General features: G+C 40.2%; 1 protein-coding gene and 2 long non-coding RNA genes across 6 annotated transcripts; 2 read left to right on the top strand and 1 right to left on the bottom strand.

Annotated features, from left to right (window-relative positions):
- Positions 1-981: 981 nt before the first annotated feature.
- LOC143414633 (uncharacterized) lies at positions 982-15,911 on the bottom strand. Of its 3 annotated transcripts, none has more exons than XR_013095291.1 (3): positions 15,851-15,911; positions 2,054-2,230; positions 982-1,444 (listed from the first exon to the last, which is right to left on the bottom strand). It is a non-coding gene; the product is annotated as an uncharacterized LOC143414633 (long non-coding RNA). The 3 variants fall into 3 exon arrangements; XR_013095290.1 differs by lacking the exon at positions 15,851-15,911 and adding an exon at positions 6,807-6,906; XR_013095289.1 differs by lacking the exon at positions 15,851-15,911 and adding an exon at positions 15,325-15,462 and having other exon boundaries at positions 983-1,444.
- On the top strand, positions 1,002-2,109 carry LOC143414632 (uncharacterized). The gene is made up of 6 exons (XR_013095288.1): positions 1,002-1,085; positions 1,207-1,278; positions 1,364-1,484; positions 1,590-1,650; positions 1,758-1,847; positions 1,970-2,109. It is a non-coding gene; the product is annotated as an uncharacterized LOC143414632 (long non-coding RNA).
- azin1b (antizyme inhibitor 1b) lies at positions 6,847-12,234 on the top strand. Of its 2 annotated transcripts, none has more exons than XM_004548099.4 (11): positions 6,847-7,014; positions 7,803-7,925; positions 8,151-8,348; positions 8,494-8,667; positions 8,929-9,101; positions 9,206-9,419; positions 9,547-9,621; positions 9,805-9,970; positions 10,090-10,199; positions 10,312-10,529; positions 10,611-12,234. In XM_004548099.4, exons 3-11 carry the CDS (start codon positions 8,247-8,249, stop codon positions 10,684-10,686), a joined length of 1,308 nt encoding a protein of 435 aa, XP_004548156.2. In that variant the 5' UTR covers positions 6,847-7,014; positions 7,803-7,925; positions 8,151-8,246; the 3' UTR covers positions 10,687-12,234. The 2 variants fall into 2 exon arrangements, with proteins under 2 accessions (XP_004548156.2, XP_004548155.2); XM_004548098.4 differs by having other exon boundaries at positions 7,782-7,925.
- Positions 15,912-15,981: the final 70 nt, after the last annotated feature.

The raw sequence follows: 15,981 nt of genomic DNA, 5'->3' as shown, positions 1-15,981 counted from the left end.
GATCAACCTAATGGGGAAGTGGGAGAAAATTGCTAAAGTAACAGATACATTATACTAAGCTACTTAAAATAATAAGAGGTGAGAGTGCGAGTCATAAATGTTTTTCGTGTGTGTGTGTGTGTGTGTGTGTGTGTGTGTGTGTGTGTGTGTGTGTGTGTGTGTGTGTGTGTGTGTGTGTGCGTGTGTGTGTGTGTGTGTGTGTAAGATATTAAAAACAAAAACGGAAAGAAAACAGCTGAAGGTCAAAAACTCTACTGGGAACTTTTGGTTGGAAAAGAGGGTAAAGCTTATATTTATTTTTATTCACATATTACACAAACTGTGTACTCACCTAGCAGCCGTGCGCCTGGGCTATTTTCAACTATCATTAAAGTTACAGTATGTAAAATCTCACCATTAGATGTCAGTAAATTGGAGTCAGTTGAATTCACTTTTCTTGTCCCTCCTAATTCAAGTCCATGAACTGAGCTACAGTGGGTAAGTAGCTCTGCTAAATCAGGTAATTCCAAAATGCCTTCAAAATATCTTTGTTTAATCTCTTTAATTGCTTTTTGGAAAAGTTTTTATGTTGGTCAACAGAAAAGAAACCCATTGTACACCGTTTGGGCTAACTTTTCATAATGTGGGACATCAGTACTGAATTTTGAAAACGGAATTTTATGCTTTTAGTTGTTTTTAGCAACCCAAAATATTCTGACAATATAATTATTATGATACTGAGAAGACAAATCGTCAAAGATGTGTTGTCAGATAAAGGTGGAGGTGTTGCTGTCCTTGTTTCCTTTCTGTAGCAGAACTTCAGAAAGCTGACTCAATTCATCTGACCAGCTCTTGTCTGAGGTTTAGACCAGAAAGAATATAATTATGATCATGAACCTGAAGTAAGATCCTCCAAGACACCATGGAACCACTCCCAGCTGTGGGTTCACCTCCTCCTGCTGAACTCAAAGAGCAGCAAACAACCAGTCCGGAGACATTTTACATTACACAATTTTTGGAGTGTATTTGACAGTTTTTATTCCCGACTGTGATACAACAACAACATTTCAATGGAAGCAAGTAGAAGAATCTACAAACCCATCAGGGTATTTGACAGTTTTTGCTTGTACTGCATTTCAACAAATTGAAGAATTTGATGTGGTTTTTAAGCTGACAAACTGAGAATCGACTTAAGTAGCAATAAGGAACTTCTTATTTCTTTGACAGGTGTTGTTCAATACACCCATTTACAACATGGCTGTGAAGATCTGCTGGCATCTTCCACACTACAGGGCTCAGGTAAGACCCACAGTTGACATAAAATATCAGGTAATATCTGAGGACCTGAGAGTGGTGTTGATGAAATGGCTCCTTTTATTTTTAGATTCCAACGATGATGGTGTTCCTTAGACTTCAGCAGGGGAATCAAATCCCATCACACATCACTATTGAAAATCTGAGAGATCTGTTGGTGGAGAAGAGCAAAGAGAGCAGAGCAGAGAGCAGTGAGTTACACTGATACCTACAGACCATCCCCGTCACACCTGACAGTCTGTTTGTGTTAAAGTGTAAATGCAGAGAGAAAACCTCTGTTTTGTTTTCTTTTTAAGGCTTTGGGAGTTTGAACTTGAGGGTTTTGACTAAAAAGAAGCCAAAACTCTACTGAAACTGGTGAGAGAAAACTCACAAGACTTGTAGTAATTTGGAGATTTGTTTTTTTCATTATGTTCACATAATATCTAAACAAAACTGCACTGTTAATGTGTTTCCTGTTTCAGGGTAGTGAGCATTATTAATAAAATGAGGGACATAGAGTTTCAAGCCTGGATGCTCCTTAAATTTCCAGAGGCCATACCTCCTAAATTTCAGTGAGTTACATCTGACATACGTTTGTTAACGGTCCAGCTACAGTGTTTCAATATTTCTGTGATGCTTTAAATATGTTGAAAAGATCATTCTTTTAACTTTTTAACTTGAACTTATTCTACAGAACACCTAAACTCCTCAACATGGTCAGAAATTACATTGAAATCCTTAAAGGGAAGAAGCAGGAGCATTGCTCCAAACTGCTCACCGCACAGGAAGTGGTAATAGGGGTAGTTCCCTGCATCCTGCACGGCTTCTGGGAGCGTCCTCCTCCCCCTCCTCCCCCTCCTTGATCCCTTTGGATCGAGTCTCCAAAACTATCACATCAATAGAAACCCAGGCCATCTTCTCCCGTGGCATCAGAGATGACATGGTCCAGACAATCCTGACAGAAATCAAAAAGAAAAATCCTTTAAAAGTTCTACTCAACAACATTGCAAACTTTGTACCAGTTCTGCTCACTACAACTGCTAATGTAGCGAAGAACCACATCATCATCATCACCTTTATTTATAAAGTACTTTTAAAAAAACACAGCTGACACAAAGTGCTGTACATAGGAACTATATAATAAAATGCATAAGATATAAATAAAAGCCAAATAAAAGAAAAAGTAAAATAATTAATTAAATAACTAATTTCATTACAAGAGAAACTAAGTCTCGCTGAGGTTAAAAGGCAAAGAATAAAAGTGGGTTTTAAGACGCGATTTAAAAGTGGACAGTGAAGGGGCCTCGCTAACGTGCACTTGCAAATTATTCCAGCACAGATCTAGAGCGAGAGAGTGGGCTGGAAAGCCTGCAGTGAAATGCTGTATAAAGTGCTTGTACAAATAAACGTTGTGCAGGAAACTGTCTGCTAGAACAAAGCTGTTGCACGGGGATATACTAACAAAACAACAGCTTTGTTCTAGTCTCTCTAAATCAAGCATAACTATGTCTTATTTATTCTTTACACCTGTACACTTGATCTTTAGTCTGTACAGCTGAGCTATGACATACTGCCACAGATCTCTTTTAAAGCCATTTTGATAAGAAATTGTGTTTGAATAAAAGTGTTTCCTGTAGCCTTATGATGGCACTGTACCTGAATAAAAGTAACAGTTTTCTCATAGGGTTAATAACATGTCTACCAACTATTTCATGTCCAAATAACTGCTGAGAGTTACTTCAAAAGGGTTATTTAGTAGCAGGTTATTTAGATTTTCATGTAAACAAATAAACAATTTTTTTTTTGTTTACATAAAAATCAGTCACTGTGTATATTTAACACTTAAAATTCGATGTGATGCCATTATCCTGCCTATATGCCTAGCAACATAAAAAGGTCCAAAAAGGTTAAGTATGCAGTGTACTGTATAGAGATAGAGGTTGCTGACACATTACCAATACCTGAGGATTGCTGTCTCATAGACATTCAGTGCCACCTAAAGGCAGTAACTGACAAGTAAGACAGCACAGCAGTTCCATGATTACATCTTACCACAAGAGGTCGGTACAGAAAGGAAGAAACTGAACTTTTGAATCACAAATACATTAATGTAGTGGACACAAATTATGCAGGTTAAGGCATAAAAAGGTACCGCGTAAAAAGGTAAGCGAGGTAAACAGGTTGAAATTTGTTTTTTCTTTTTCTGCACACAGTCCAGTAAAGACTCAATACTTTTCCTCTGCTCTAAATGTGTGTTTTTCAGGCTTGATGCTTCTTTTTTTGTTCTGCACTTACAGAGATTGTTGCATTGGAAAATCCCAGTAGAGTTTCTGAAATACTCAGATCAGCCCATTTTACACCCGCAGCAATGCCACGTTCAAAGTCACTTAAATCACCTTTTCTTCCCACCATTGTGATGCTCAATTTAAACTTCGGTGGGTCATCTTGACCTAAATGCACTGATTTCCAGCCATGTGACTGGCTGATTAGATATTTGTTTTAATGAGCAGTTGAGCAAGTGTACCTAACACAGTGGCCAGTGAGTGCATTTTAGTCATCGGGCCCTTTAAAATGTGATACTGCCATTTCTGTCTTAATATTTCTAGTAACACTACTTAAACTGCAGTGAGCACATGAAACATCCCTGCAGATTTCTTACTGCAGTCTTCACACAATGGAAAGTGTGTTAACTTTGAAAATATTTGTTAGTTATGGTGGCAAATTGAATTTATTTGCTACAAACAGTGACTAGATCTAATTTACTCCTGACCCCATGGGCCCCGATATGAAACTTGAAGCACATACTTTTATACTTCAGTTGATGGTTTTCTTGTCCAAATTGCCCAAATAGACTTTGAAGTTTTAGAGTAAGCTTTAGAGTAATTTTTCAGAAGTACAGTCATTTGTTTAGCTGTTTCTGCAATATGTGCAAAACAGTTTCCATGTTGTTTGGTTAAGCATTTCTGGGTCATGCTGTTTTGTGAACATTGTGTCTACTGCAGTGTCATAAAGCAAAGATAAGCGCTCTAGGACCTCTACGCTGTTTACAAACACACGGGTGAAGACGTGCAACACGTTGGTTGGGTGCAACAGAAAGTCATACGACTAAAGTGCCTGCAGGCTGTGTTTCCGCACTTATCTTTGCAGTGTTCCAGTGCTTTAGCGTCATACTGAACTGTGTGTTTGTTGAAATTAATTTTACATCCCTTTTAAGCTGAAATTATCGCAGCTAAAATAAGGCTATGATGACCGTGACAGATCTTGAGGATCAAAGAACAGAACATTCTGAAGAACTCTCACATCTTATTTCATCACGTGACGAAAGCACCAATACCAAAACGTGTACAACTGAAACGGGGAGCGTGTTTTGTTTGCATGTTTTGTGTTCTCAGTGTCATAAAAGTGTGAGTGACCAAGCAAAGCTTTAGGAAAAGACTCAGGTGGCTACCTAAAGACAGGGCAGGTTGAGTGGGTATGACTTAATTAGATACCCTTTTAATCAAGTTTAACAAGTGCGGGCCTTATTCCCATGCATACATTCTCTGATGTTTGGCCTCAGGTTCACGTTCAGCTTCAGGTAACCCATAGTTAGATTTATTCTGAAGTGGGGATGCATCCATCTTCAGAATCAGAATCAGAATCAGAATCAGAATACTTTATTGATCCCTGGGGGAAATTATTTTTTGTTACAGTGCTCCATTTTAAACCAACATTAAGACAAGACAGACAATACGCTAACTAAGAATAGTACAATATATACATATATATACATACATACATACATAAGTCACTTATAAATAAATATTTGGAAAAGAAACATGTGTAGTTGTAGCAGCAAACAGTGTGTTAAGTGGATGCGTTGTACAGGGAGATGGCCACAGGCAGGAATGATTTCCTGTGTCGTTCAGTGGTGCTTTTCGGTAATCTCAGTCTCTCACTGAACGAGCTCCTGTGACTGACCAACATGTCATGGAGTGGGTGGGAGGTGTTATCCAACATTGTCTTTATCTTGGACAGCATCCGCCTCTCCGACACCACCTTGAGGGAGTCCAGCTCCATCCCCACAACATTGCTGGCCTTACGGATCAGTTTATTAAGTCTGTTGGCATCTGCGACCCTCAGCCTGCTCCCCCAGCATGCAACAGCATAGATCTTTACATGCACACTGTCAATACAGCCACAACAGACAACAATTAATACAAAATAATACAAAATACTGAAAAAAACTGACTAAACATAACTTGGACTTGATAATATATTATTCAGCTGTGGTTCACCATTCAGCCTGTTAGTTTCTTTTCTTTACAGATAAGTATTTAAACCACTACACCAAAGAAAAAGATCAAACAAATTGAAATTGGTTACAGGCAGAAATGCTGCAATTAACAGAAATCCAAAGCACACTATTTTACTATTATACTATTGTAAATTTAATGTGCTTTGTTTTGTCACCATTGACTTTCATAAAGATAGCAAATAATCTGAAGGTATTTGCCAACAGGTGCAAAGAATCCACAGTGATGGCATATTTATTGCATATTGTTTTTTAATGTACTTTGGAAATTGACCAGCATGGCTATAAGTATAATTTATATTTGCATTAATATGTTTAGAAATAATTCCATTTTGGAATTCTATAACTAATAGTCGGACATCTCCTGCCTTGTCCATGTGATTTTTATATGCAAAGACGGTTGCTTACATTTTACAGCGCATTTGTGTTTAGTCGTAATGCTAATAAGACCAGAAGTTTTCTCTTTGGCTAAACAGAATACTGGAAGATAATCAGTAAATGAAAACCATAGATATAAAAGTATACACTCCGCACAGATAGCTATTTTCATCTGGTCTGTGTGTTTTTCCACTAATGTGATAAAAACTTGCTGTGGTAATGTTCAGGTATTTTCTTCCTTTTTCTCACAAGTTTGATGCAGACAGCAGACCCTTACTGGCACACTCACAGAGCGTTTAAATACTGCATTCAACAGAAATCAAGAAAATATGTTATTTTAATCTGTTGTGTTCGTTGTTCATTCACAGCGAACTGCTGAACTAAACACAAAGCAGGTGCAAAGTTTCAGCCACGCCTGAGCAATACTATTTATCTCTGGAAATTAGACAGATGCTGATTGCTGATATCTTTTGACAAATGTGACATTTAAAAACAATTACTGCTTTCTAGAAAATATTGTTTTGACATTCTGTTTATTATTTTACATAGCGTTTATGCCCTATACATAGTATTTTCCTATACATATTTTCCTAAATATAAAATATAGCAGCTATAGCTCTGTAGCAACCACAAAAGTGCGTGTGAGCTGTTCCCTGACAAACGGAGCAGTTGTATTCTTGAGCTCATTTACTGGGTGGCCTTGTTTGGAAAGTTTATGGTTATGCAACCTGAAAAAACATCACAGATGTACTGCAGCCTGTATAATTTTCGGAAATGCGTATTTGGTATGCGCTCACGAATGCAGAGCGTTAATTGGTCAAACTGAACGTTCAAGCCACGCCCACGAGCCGTTGATTACCTTTTCCTCTTCCCCAGCCTCCTTTTCCAGTCTATCTCCACCCCACTCTCAGGCAGAGAAGACACTACTCGAGCGACGCGCGTTCTTCGCCTAGACATATGGCAAAAACAGCCGTCTTTCTTTCTTATATCATTGTGCCCACTACTCTTTAAAAATTCCGCCGAAAAAGAGAAGACGATTTTCCAAAACCTTCTGGCCGTTATCTCACGTAAGTACAGCGAAGTACTTCGATTGAGTTCTTTGGGTTCAGCGGGCGGACGTAACATGGCGGGCTCGTCTTTCTGCCTTCTTGCTGCACATGACCGAGCCACATATTGAAATATGTGTTTTCCGGGTGTTTTCGTGTTCAACTCAATGTATTAAGAAATTGTGACGCAGTCACGGCACCACTATGTAGCTTTTATTCGTTTATTGTGTCATTTAGCGGCTTGTTATTGAAATTTTAAGGACACCCAGCTCTAACGTAAGCTCCTTCCGTCGTCAGTTAGCGGTTCTGTCGTTTCCATGAACCTTTCAGCAGTGTGTTTTGTCACAATGGCGTTTCCTTTGAGCAATACAAATATCTTTTAACTAGTCAAATGTAACGTATTACATCAGTTTGCTCTAGTTAGGGGTTATGCTTTGTCTGCGCATTGAAATAATACTCAATTTGTCAAGTTGTGACACTGTTGTGAGTACTACAGCGCATGCGCGTGTTTTATTTGGACGTCTATCGCGTAAGGAGTACCAGCAGCCATAAAAACACTAACGACAGGGGTAGTAGTTCAGTTACAGGCATTAAGTCGGGTGTAACTGAACCGATAGGGGTGTTGTGTCATTCAGGTTTTGACCCATGACAAATATTCAATAGATAAGACCTAAACATCAAAAGCAACAATCAGGATTGTTGAGCCTCCTTAAGAACGCTGTGCTACATGTTTCCTGAAAGTGTCTTTCCTCTGGATCTATATCTAATACTGAGTGCTTGTACTTCAGGGCTCCCCTGTCTCTGCACAGGTGTATGAACGCTACCCAGAGGGCCTAGGGGCGGCTCTTTACCGGGAGCACTTTAACTTCAACGCTGAGCCACCTTGGGATCCTAGCTGATAAAGGGACAGGTCCATCTCCTGACTTGTCCATGTGAGTAGCTATGTGTGTCTTATACACAAAGATGCATGCATTTTTATAGTGAAGGTGTGTGTGGGAGAAGGACTCAATTCTGCACACAAAGCTGTTTTGTTTGGGTTTTTTTAAAGGCCATAGTCATATATTCCTTTCTTCTTCTGTGTGTGTGTGGTTTTTTTGTTTTTTTTTTTGTTTTTTTGTTTGTTTGGTTTTTTTTGGTCTCTTCCCTCTTCTCTCCAGTTTGTTGCATACCGGCAGGACCCATTGGCTCAGTCGTGACCCCCTGACTTGTTTATCTGCTCTTTATGATTGTCGGATTAACGGAATACGGTTGAGATGAAAGGACTCACTGACCAACCCAGCTACATCATTGAACTACTGGAGGGAGGAGTGACTCTGGAAGATGTCATTGATGCACACATCTGTGAACAGGCTCTGGTCAGTTCAGCTTCTATAACACTCTCTTGAGGCTATCCCTGAATTCTATTTTGCATCAGTGAGTTACTTAATCTGATGGGATTTGTAGTTATACATGTTTGATAAATTTGTTTACCTGCACCCTACCTTCTTTCTGATTTCTCAGGTGGAGAAAAGTGCTTTTGTGGTGGGTGATCTCGGTGCACTGATGCGACAGCATTTGTGCTGGCAGAGCCTGGTGCCACATGTGCAGCCCTACTACCCAGTCAAGTGCAACAGCAGCCCTGCAGTCATTGAATTGCTGGCATCCTTGGGCCTGGGCTTCATTTGCGCCAACAAGGTAAGCTTTTTCATGTAGTTTTGACTCAGTCAGTAATTATTTTTAAGCTGCAAAGTGCTTCATCCTCTTATGTAAGCACTTCATTTTTTTTTTTTAAGGGAAATTACATTACAAGCATCATTGATTGGTAGTCAGCTGATGACTGTTATCCTTTCAACTTATGCAACGCATTTAGTACTGCTTTTGATTGTTTTAATGAGTGTGTGGTATTATTTAATTATTTATTTTATTTATTATTTTTGTGCATCCTATTACCTGCAGGCTGAAATGAGCCTGGTGCTGGATCATGGTGTACCACCGGAAAGCATCATCCTCTCAAGTGTGTTCAAGCAACTGGCACACATCAAGTATGCTGCCAAGAACAACATCCAGCATCTTGTGTGTGAAAATGAGGCAGAGTTGTCCAAGATTGCCCGTCTGCATCCTAATGCAAAGTAAATGAGCAAACTTTTTTTTTTTTTTTAATAAACGCAAAGTCCAAAAGAAGATCCATGGTCTAATTTAAAATGCATCTGACCCCCCCTCCCACCCCTTCCAGGTTGCTGCTGCAGTTGACCACAGAGGCCCACGCGGCTGAGACCAGCATGACCTTCGGCTCCTCTCTCAAGAGCTGCCGGCACCTGCTGGAAGCAGCCAAGGAGCTGGGAGTCGAGGTGGTGGGGGTAACCTTCCACATCCCCAGCTCCTGCCAGGACCTGCAACAGGCCTACACCCATGCACTGTCAGATGCCCGCTGTGTGTTTGACATGGGGGTGAGTGCTGTCCTAATTATGAAATCATAACTCTAGTAGTAGACATATATTAACTTGATTCCCCACCCCCCAGTATTCTGTCTTGAAATGACTTTATCTGATATGACAACTGTCTGTATCTACTCAGGTGGAAGTGGGGTTTAACATGAACATCCTTGACATTGGTGGTGGATTTACTGGCTCAGAGTTTCAGCTGAAACAGGCAAGTAGTGAACTGAAGTGACTCATTTAGAAATGCTTCAATCTTCTTTTTAACTGCTTTATTAGCAAGAAGCTTATTATTAGCTAATAAGCAAAAGCATTTATTCCTATGATCCAGTCCTTTATTTTTGTCTTTTTGTTTTTTAATCTGAAAATATCTGATCTGTCTGTTCACTGTATGCAGGTTGAAACTGCAGTCAGGCCACTGCTGGATGCCTACTTCCCCCAGCTTTCTGGTGTGCAGGTCTTGGCCCAGCCGGGCAGCTTCTACGTGGCCTCCGCCTTCAGCCTGGCTGTCAACATTATGGGCAAGAAGGTGGTGACTCGCCACTGGGACAGCCTAGCTCAAGGTGAGTTACTTTACTCTCTGAGGTTGTGATTATTTAACTTTTCATACAATCAGAACCAAACTAGTTGAAGTAACTCTTGTTTTAGATTTCTAAAATGGTTATCTAATGTATTCACTCAGGTGAGAACAATGAGGATACTGAGTTCCTGTACTACATGAATGAGGGTGTTTATGGTCCATTTGGCCGCAAGCTGCTGGGAAACTCCATCCCTGCCCCGTCAGTACACAAGGTTAGTAGAGGAGACTAAACTCAATTCATGACTGAATAGATCATGTGATAGCACGCACATGGTTACTGTTGTCTGTTTTTTGCCTGTTTTGATGGGTTTTGTTGCCCCCCAGCGTGTGTTGTGTGCTGAGGAGGCAATGTATGCCAGCAGCCTTTGGGGGCCCTCACTGGACCCCTTAGACCAGGTGGTGGAGCGCTGCCTACTACCAGAGCTCAGTGTGGGAGACTGGCTTCTGTTCTCCAACATGGGGGTGTGCGGCCTAGAGGACCTAAGCTGCCTCTCCACTGCCCCCCCACTGCCAATCTACTACACAGTCTCCACCTCTGACTGGTGAGTGCGTTGGTGTCTGCCACTCATGAAAATGTAGCAACAAGACATTAAGAGAATTGATCGTCACACTGTTGTCCTCAGGTACGAAATGCAGGAGGCCGGCGTGACACTGGGTGGCGCCATGAAGAACTTCTCGTTTCTCCCGTACAGTCCCTAAGTACCCTCGGCCTCTGTCCCATATTTTATTGCACAGATCTGCCTTACCTCTGCTTTCACTGTGTGAGAGGAGAGGTCAGTGTGGTGTTTGGGATGAGGGGTTAAATGTGGTCAACATTCCAGCCGCTTTGGAAAACAGCAGTGTCCTGTAATTTCTTCCAGAATTTCACTTTTGTACCTCCAGCAATGACACACGGTTGGTTATTTGATACCTCAGTTCAAATTTTTTCCTGGAAGATGACCCTAGTTTTGACTCTTTGCGACTTTAATCTGTTTGCTAAAAGAACTCTTGCCCAAGCTTTTATGACATTATGCAACAAAATGGATGACTCTTTGGAGATGGGACCCCCTCCCCCCCCATATGTTTGGGGTGGTTTTGTTTCCTAATTAAAATTCAGTTTACAAAATGTACAATTGATTTAGATCCATTGAATCACATGCTTTGTATTGATTACCTATCAATAGTTGTGTAGCTCCTGTGTCTGAGAACAGTATATTTGGTCTGTAGGCAATTTTTGAAGTGTTTAAAAGAATCACTGCCACGTGAGGACTCTGCACCTCGGACTCCTCACTTGGCGCTGCTTAAATGAAATAATGACAATGATGTATTTTTCTGTATTGCAATTCACTCAATGCATCTTGTTTTTGTTTTTAATATTTATTGGATTCAGATATAATTTGGGCAAATTTAAAGCTCCATCCTTGTGTGTTTATTGCCCAGGTATTATTGCAATGGCCCATTTAAGTGTTTTTGTGATAAGTTATTGGGTTTTTGTTTGTTTTTTTGTTTTCTAAATGATACATGGATTACGTGTGCTGTGATTTCCATTTGTGACCTCAGTGGTTTCCTTTTACTCGAAAGCCCTGATGGAATTACTGTAGGAGATTCCCTCTGTGCTGAGCTGTAGCTTGGATACAGGGACACTGTATTCAGTGCACTCCTTTCTCTCAGAGGTTAATCTGGTTTAAAAGGCACAAAATCTTATGTGGGTTAAAGGAAAAATACTGTGACACTTGTCGAGGGGATTTGGACCTTGTTCACTAGCTCCTTTGCTGGCTCTGAAAACCAACAAAGGAAGGAGGGGGGTTTCTCTCTCTCTCAATTTTTATTTTTTATTTTTTTCTTCTTTTGACACATGCTCAAACACAAATGATTTGTATGTGTCAGATATGGATGTACATGTCTGTATCTTTAAAGTGAGAGATGCTAGTTGTACACAGACCTCTCTGGGGCAGTGCAAATGATAAATAACATGGACAGACCTTTCATGCCTCTGAAGTCGAGGGACTTCCTGCACAGTCTCCTCTACAGCTACATGTTCACTCATGTTAAAGATGACCTGAAGCATCAGGTTTTGTTTTTTTGGTTTTTTTTTTTGTTTTTGTTTTGTTTTTTTTAAATCAACTCTCGCCCCTGTGTGTCATGAGTGACTAATGTATTAATTTGCTTGTCTAAGGCACTAATGGACCATAGCCTGTTCTTTGACTGTACATTGTGCTCGTTAAAGTAATAAGTGATTAATTTAATATACATTTCTGACTGAAATCATTTCATCTGGTGTTTGTGTGGTTTTTGGCATTGGTGGGTGGAGGGACTGGAAATACAACATTGTTCCTGTAAGCCAGCATAATTTGGAGCTTTAGCAATTTGCTGCATCCCACAGCTAGGGTTATTTTGAAGACAATAACTTTACTTGGATATACAGACTCTTTAAATCTGAAGAAAACTACTACAACAGCCTAGTTATAGAGAAACCCGGCCTTTAAGTGATTCACAGATCTAGTGACATCACCTCATTTTTACTCTGTAAAAACTACAAACACCTAACACGAATCTTGTGGTTAATAAAGTTAACAAAAATTGAATGCTAGTTAACAAAAGTAGACTTGAACTAAAAACTGAAATAAGTTGATGTGTTAAACGGCCAAGAATGTGCTGCACCAACCAGTATTATTCTTACATTTATTTTTTTAGTTATTGGTGTTTTTAAAAAAAAAAAGTTTGTGGGTTTTTTTTTTTTGTTTTTTTTTAAGCTAAAATAATATGTGGACTATTTGTCCAGTGCAAGATGTGGGAAGTTGCAAATATTCCTACGTCGTCACCTGGGTCTCAGTCCAAGCCTTCCCTTGCTCATGTTGATCAAATACTTTATTACTTTTTTGGTTAGTTTTTTTTTTTCCCTGGTGTTACTTCAGTTTGTTTGCTTGTTAATTAAAATTTAGGTTAAAATGGCATTAGTTTTGCAGTATTTACCAAATTAAAATGGGGTGATGTCATTGGACCTCCGCATCAATTAAAAGGCTCTCAAAAAGGAAAAAAGCTAAAATTTTGGCTGTTAATACTCATGGACCATGCCTAGTTAGATTTTGTCCAACTAGAATTAACAGTTTTATTCATATTTTTTAGTGGTCTGCGTATCCTAATAGTATGCTGGTAAAGTAATTTAGGTCTATTGAAGTTAGTTATGGATCCTAGCTTTCCCATTGGAGAAATGCTATCTTTTCAGCACTAAACTGACAGTGCAAATATATTTGAGGGGAAGGGTAATAACCATTTGCTGGCTGTCCACTAGAAGCACTCCAGCAGTTTATCACACTGCATTGCATCTTTAGACAGAAAGGAGCTTTTAATCACTTGCTGCTGTGGGTCCTGTTATAATGAAAACTGACCCGCTTGCGGGATTTCATCCTAAACATTACAAAAATTACAGTTGAGTTCAACCTGTACAGTGTTGTGTTTCCACCATACATTGCAACATTTGCGTATGTGTTCAAGCAGTGTGGTTCATTTTCAGCACTTAGATCAAATTAAGAGCTGATCCTTCAGATCAGAATGCCAGTGCGGCCACAGCTGCGCTGAGAGTACACTGGATAAAATGGATAAACCCCTGCCCTCACTGTTTGTAAATTACCTTGCATGCCCTGTCAGTGAATGAGACACCCAGCTCGGACCTCTTAGTGTTCTCTGAAGCTTCCAGTAAGATCCATGACAATATACAAAACAGGGTGTAATTTTGATAATTACATATTTATAAGAAAGATGTTTTAAGTGCAGACCATAAGAAGCACTGGGGCACGAAGGAAATATTGATGTGTTTTGTGCAAAGTTATTTCCTCAGAATAAATACACTTCAGAGTGAATTAAAGATGCTGAATTATTTCCTCGATGTTGCACGTCAGAATCGAGTTAATCTGAGGGATGTATTTGTCTAACGGGGATCATTACAGCTCCTATCAAGTGTCTCATGTGCCTCAAGTGTTCATTAGAGAAGTGTTGCTTGCATTTTAATTGGTTTAAAAGATGAATAGATCAGCAGATGGATCATGCACAGTGCTTTCCATTGTGTTTGGAGTGTGTATTGATGAATTGGGCATTGTGCTTGACAGCAGTGGATCTGATTGTAATAAAAAATAAATGAATAAAATCTTGCACCTAAATGGTCTGCAAGGGGAAAATACACACAGCAATGCAGAGAAAATAGCTTAAATTCAAGGTTACCACAGACTCGATCGATCTGAAATTATATGCTTGAGCGATTCACATCATCCACTCTTTGACTGCACAAATAGAGCAACTCTGATTGGACCATTGCTAATTGGTCTAAAGTGAACACCCTTTTGTTGGTATGAGCAAAGGAAATCGCAAAGAAAAAGAATGGAAATCTTTGTCTTCGCTAACTTTGGGTTGGAGACAATGCTAATCTAACTTAGCTGTTAGCCTTAGAGATACATATTGGAGTACAGTCATTATATGTGTAAGTATGGCACTTCGTGTGTCCATTCTGTTTGCAGTATCTGACTTGGGTGTGAGCCTAAATCAGGCAATGCAAGTGTTGGTTATCAGGCCATTACAAAGAAGAGACTGTTGAAGAGATTCAAAGGAGCTTGCAAAGAAAAGCGTCTGGACTTCTTTTCTTGGCTGTACAGTGCAGCGAGGAATGCCCAGACCTCTACATCGGAGAGACCAAACAGCCACTTCACAAGCGCATGGCACAACACAGAAGAGCCACCTCCACAGGACAAGACTCAGCAGTCCATCTGCATCTTAAGGATAAAGGACACTCTTTCGAGGATGCCAATGTTCACATTTTGGAAAGAGAGGACAGATGGTTTGAAAGAGGAGTGAAAGAAGCCATCTATGTCCACTGTGAGCGACCATCTTTGAACAGAGGCGGTGGTTTAAGACACCAACTGTCTGCCATCTATAATCCAGTTTTGAGATCCCTTCCCAGACGCCTTAACGCCCACTCACATCCTGGGCCATCTGATCTCAGGAATTCGCATGATAAGGTGGGGCCAGGTTTCACAATGAACTCACCCGAAACTCTGGCTGATTGGGACCCACACCCAGTTTCACACCTTGGCTCAGGCGATTAGAGGATCATCAGGGAGTCCTTTTGTCCCTCTGTGGGGGGTTACTGCCACTAGGTTTATATCTGGGACTCTCCACCATTTGACCTTAGAACTGAAGAAGCTTCTCGGATGAGAGGTGAAACGTCTTCAAGTAACTTAAAGAAGTCCAGATGCTTTTCTTTGTAAGCTCCTTTGACTACGATGACCTGGATGACTGAGAACCTTCACAGACATGTTGAAGAGATTATTGATGTTTATATTTCATCCAGTTTTTGCCTAAACTGACCTTGGTTGTTAAGGTTAGCATGCAGGCGACAGTCAGATAGGTGGTTAACGCAGCGCTCAAGCTGTGCTTGAATTACCTGTAGGCGGGAAAAGCTGAAGGTAAAATTGTTAACCTGGAAATTGCTCTAATCAACTTTTACAGTTAGCTACAACTATCTATAAAATATATGTAACAAGATTTCGCAGTTGGTATAAATTACCACATGATGGTAACTAGCCATTTTGTCAAGTTGTAACTGTAAAACACAATAAAAAATCCTAACACTTAATCTTTTGCTAGCCTAAAGACATCTAACCTACTCATTTCGCTTTCTCCCTCAATCAAAATGGTGGCTCAAAGTAATTGGGTACGGAAAGTAGCATGATATGACATCACACGTCAAAGACCACCCATTTAGCTCATTTTCTCGACACCTCATTGGTTGGGCTTGAGCATGTATCACGTGACTTGCTGCTGTTGGGGGGGGGGTCGCAGGAGCCACGCCCCCTACCTAGCTATTAGATGGGAATGGTAAATGTGGGCTCACCAGGTCAGATGTGGCATGAAATTCAGAAAGTGAACCACAGAGTGCGTCACCTGGGCAACCGGGAGCCGGGCTGAGGGTTCCAGTGAGAGAATAAAAAGTTATTCGGGTTTTAGCAGGCGAGCGCTCCCATT

The sequence above is a fragment of the Maylandia zebra genome, linkage group LG22 (assembly GCF_041146795.1).
Source record: "Maylandia zebra isolate NMK-2024a linkage group LG22, Mzebra_GT3a, whole genome shotgun sequence".
Classification (NCBI taxonomy): Eukaryota; Metazoa; Chordata; class Actinopteri; order Cichliformes; family Cichlidae; genus Maylandia; species Maylandia zebra.
Note: the sequence above shows the minus strand (reverse complement) of the source record. Positions and strands in the feature narration are given on the sequence as shown.

What these genes read in the sequence shown, in the direction of transcription:
- azin1b (XM_004548099.4), top strand. Translation starts at nt 8,247, where the DNA reads ATGAAAGGACTCACTGACCAACCCAGCTACATCATTGAACTACTGGAG. An exon ending in CAGAGTTTCAGCTGAAACAG is followed by an intron (nt 9,622 to 9,804) that starts GCAAGTAGTGAA and finishes CACTGTATGCAG; the next exon opens with GTTGAAACTGCAGTCAGGCC. An exon ending in CTGGGACAGCCTAGCTCAAG is followed by an intron (nt 9,971 to 10,089) that starts GTGAGTTACTTT and finishes GTATTCACTCAG; the next exon opens with GTGAGAACAATGAGGATACT.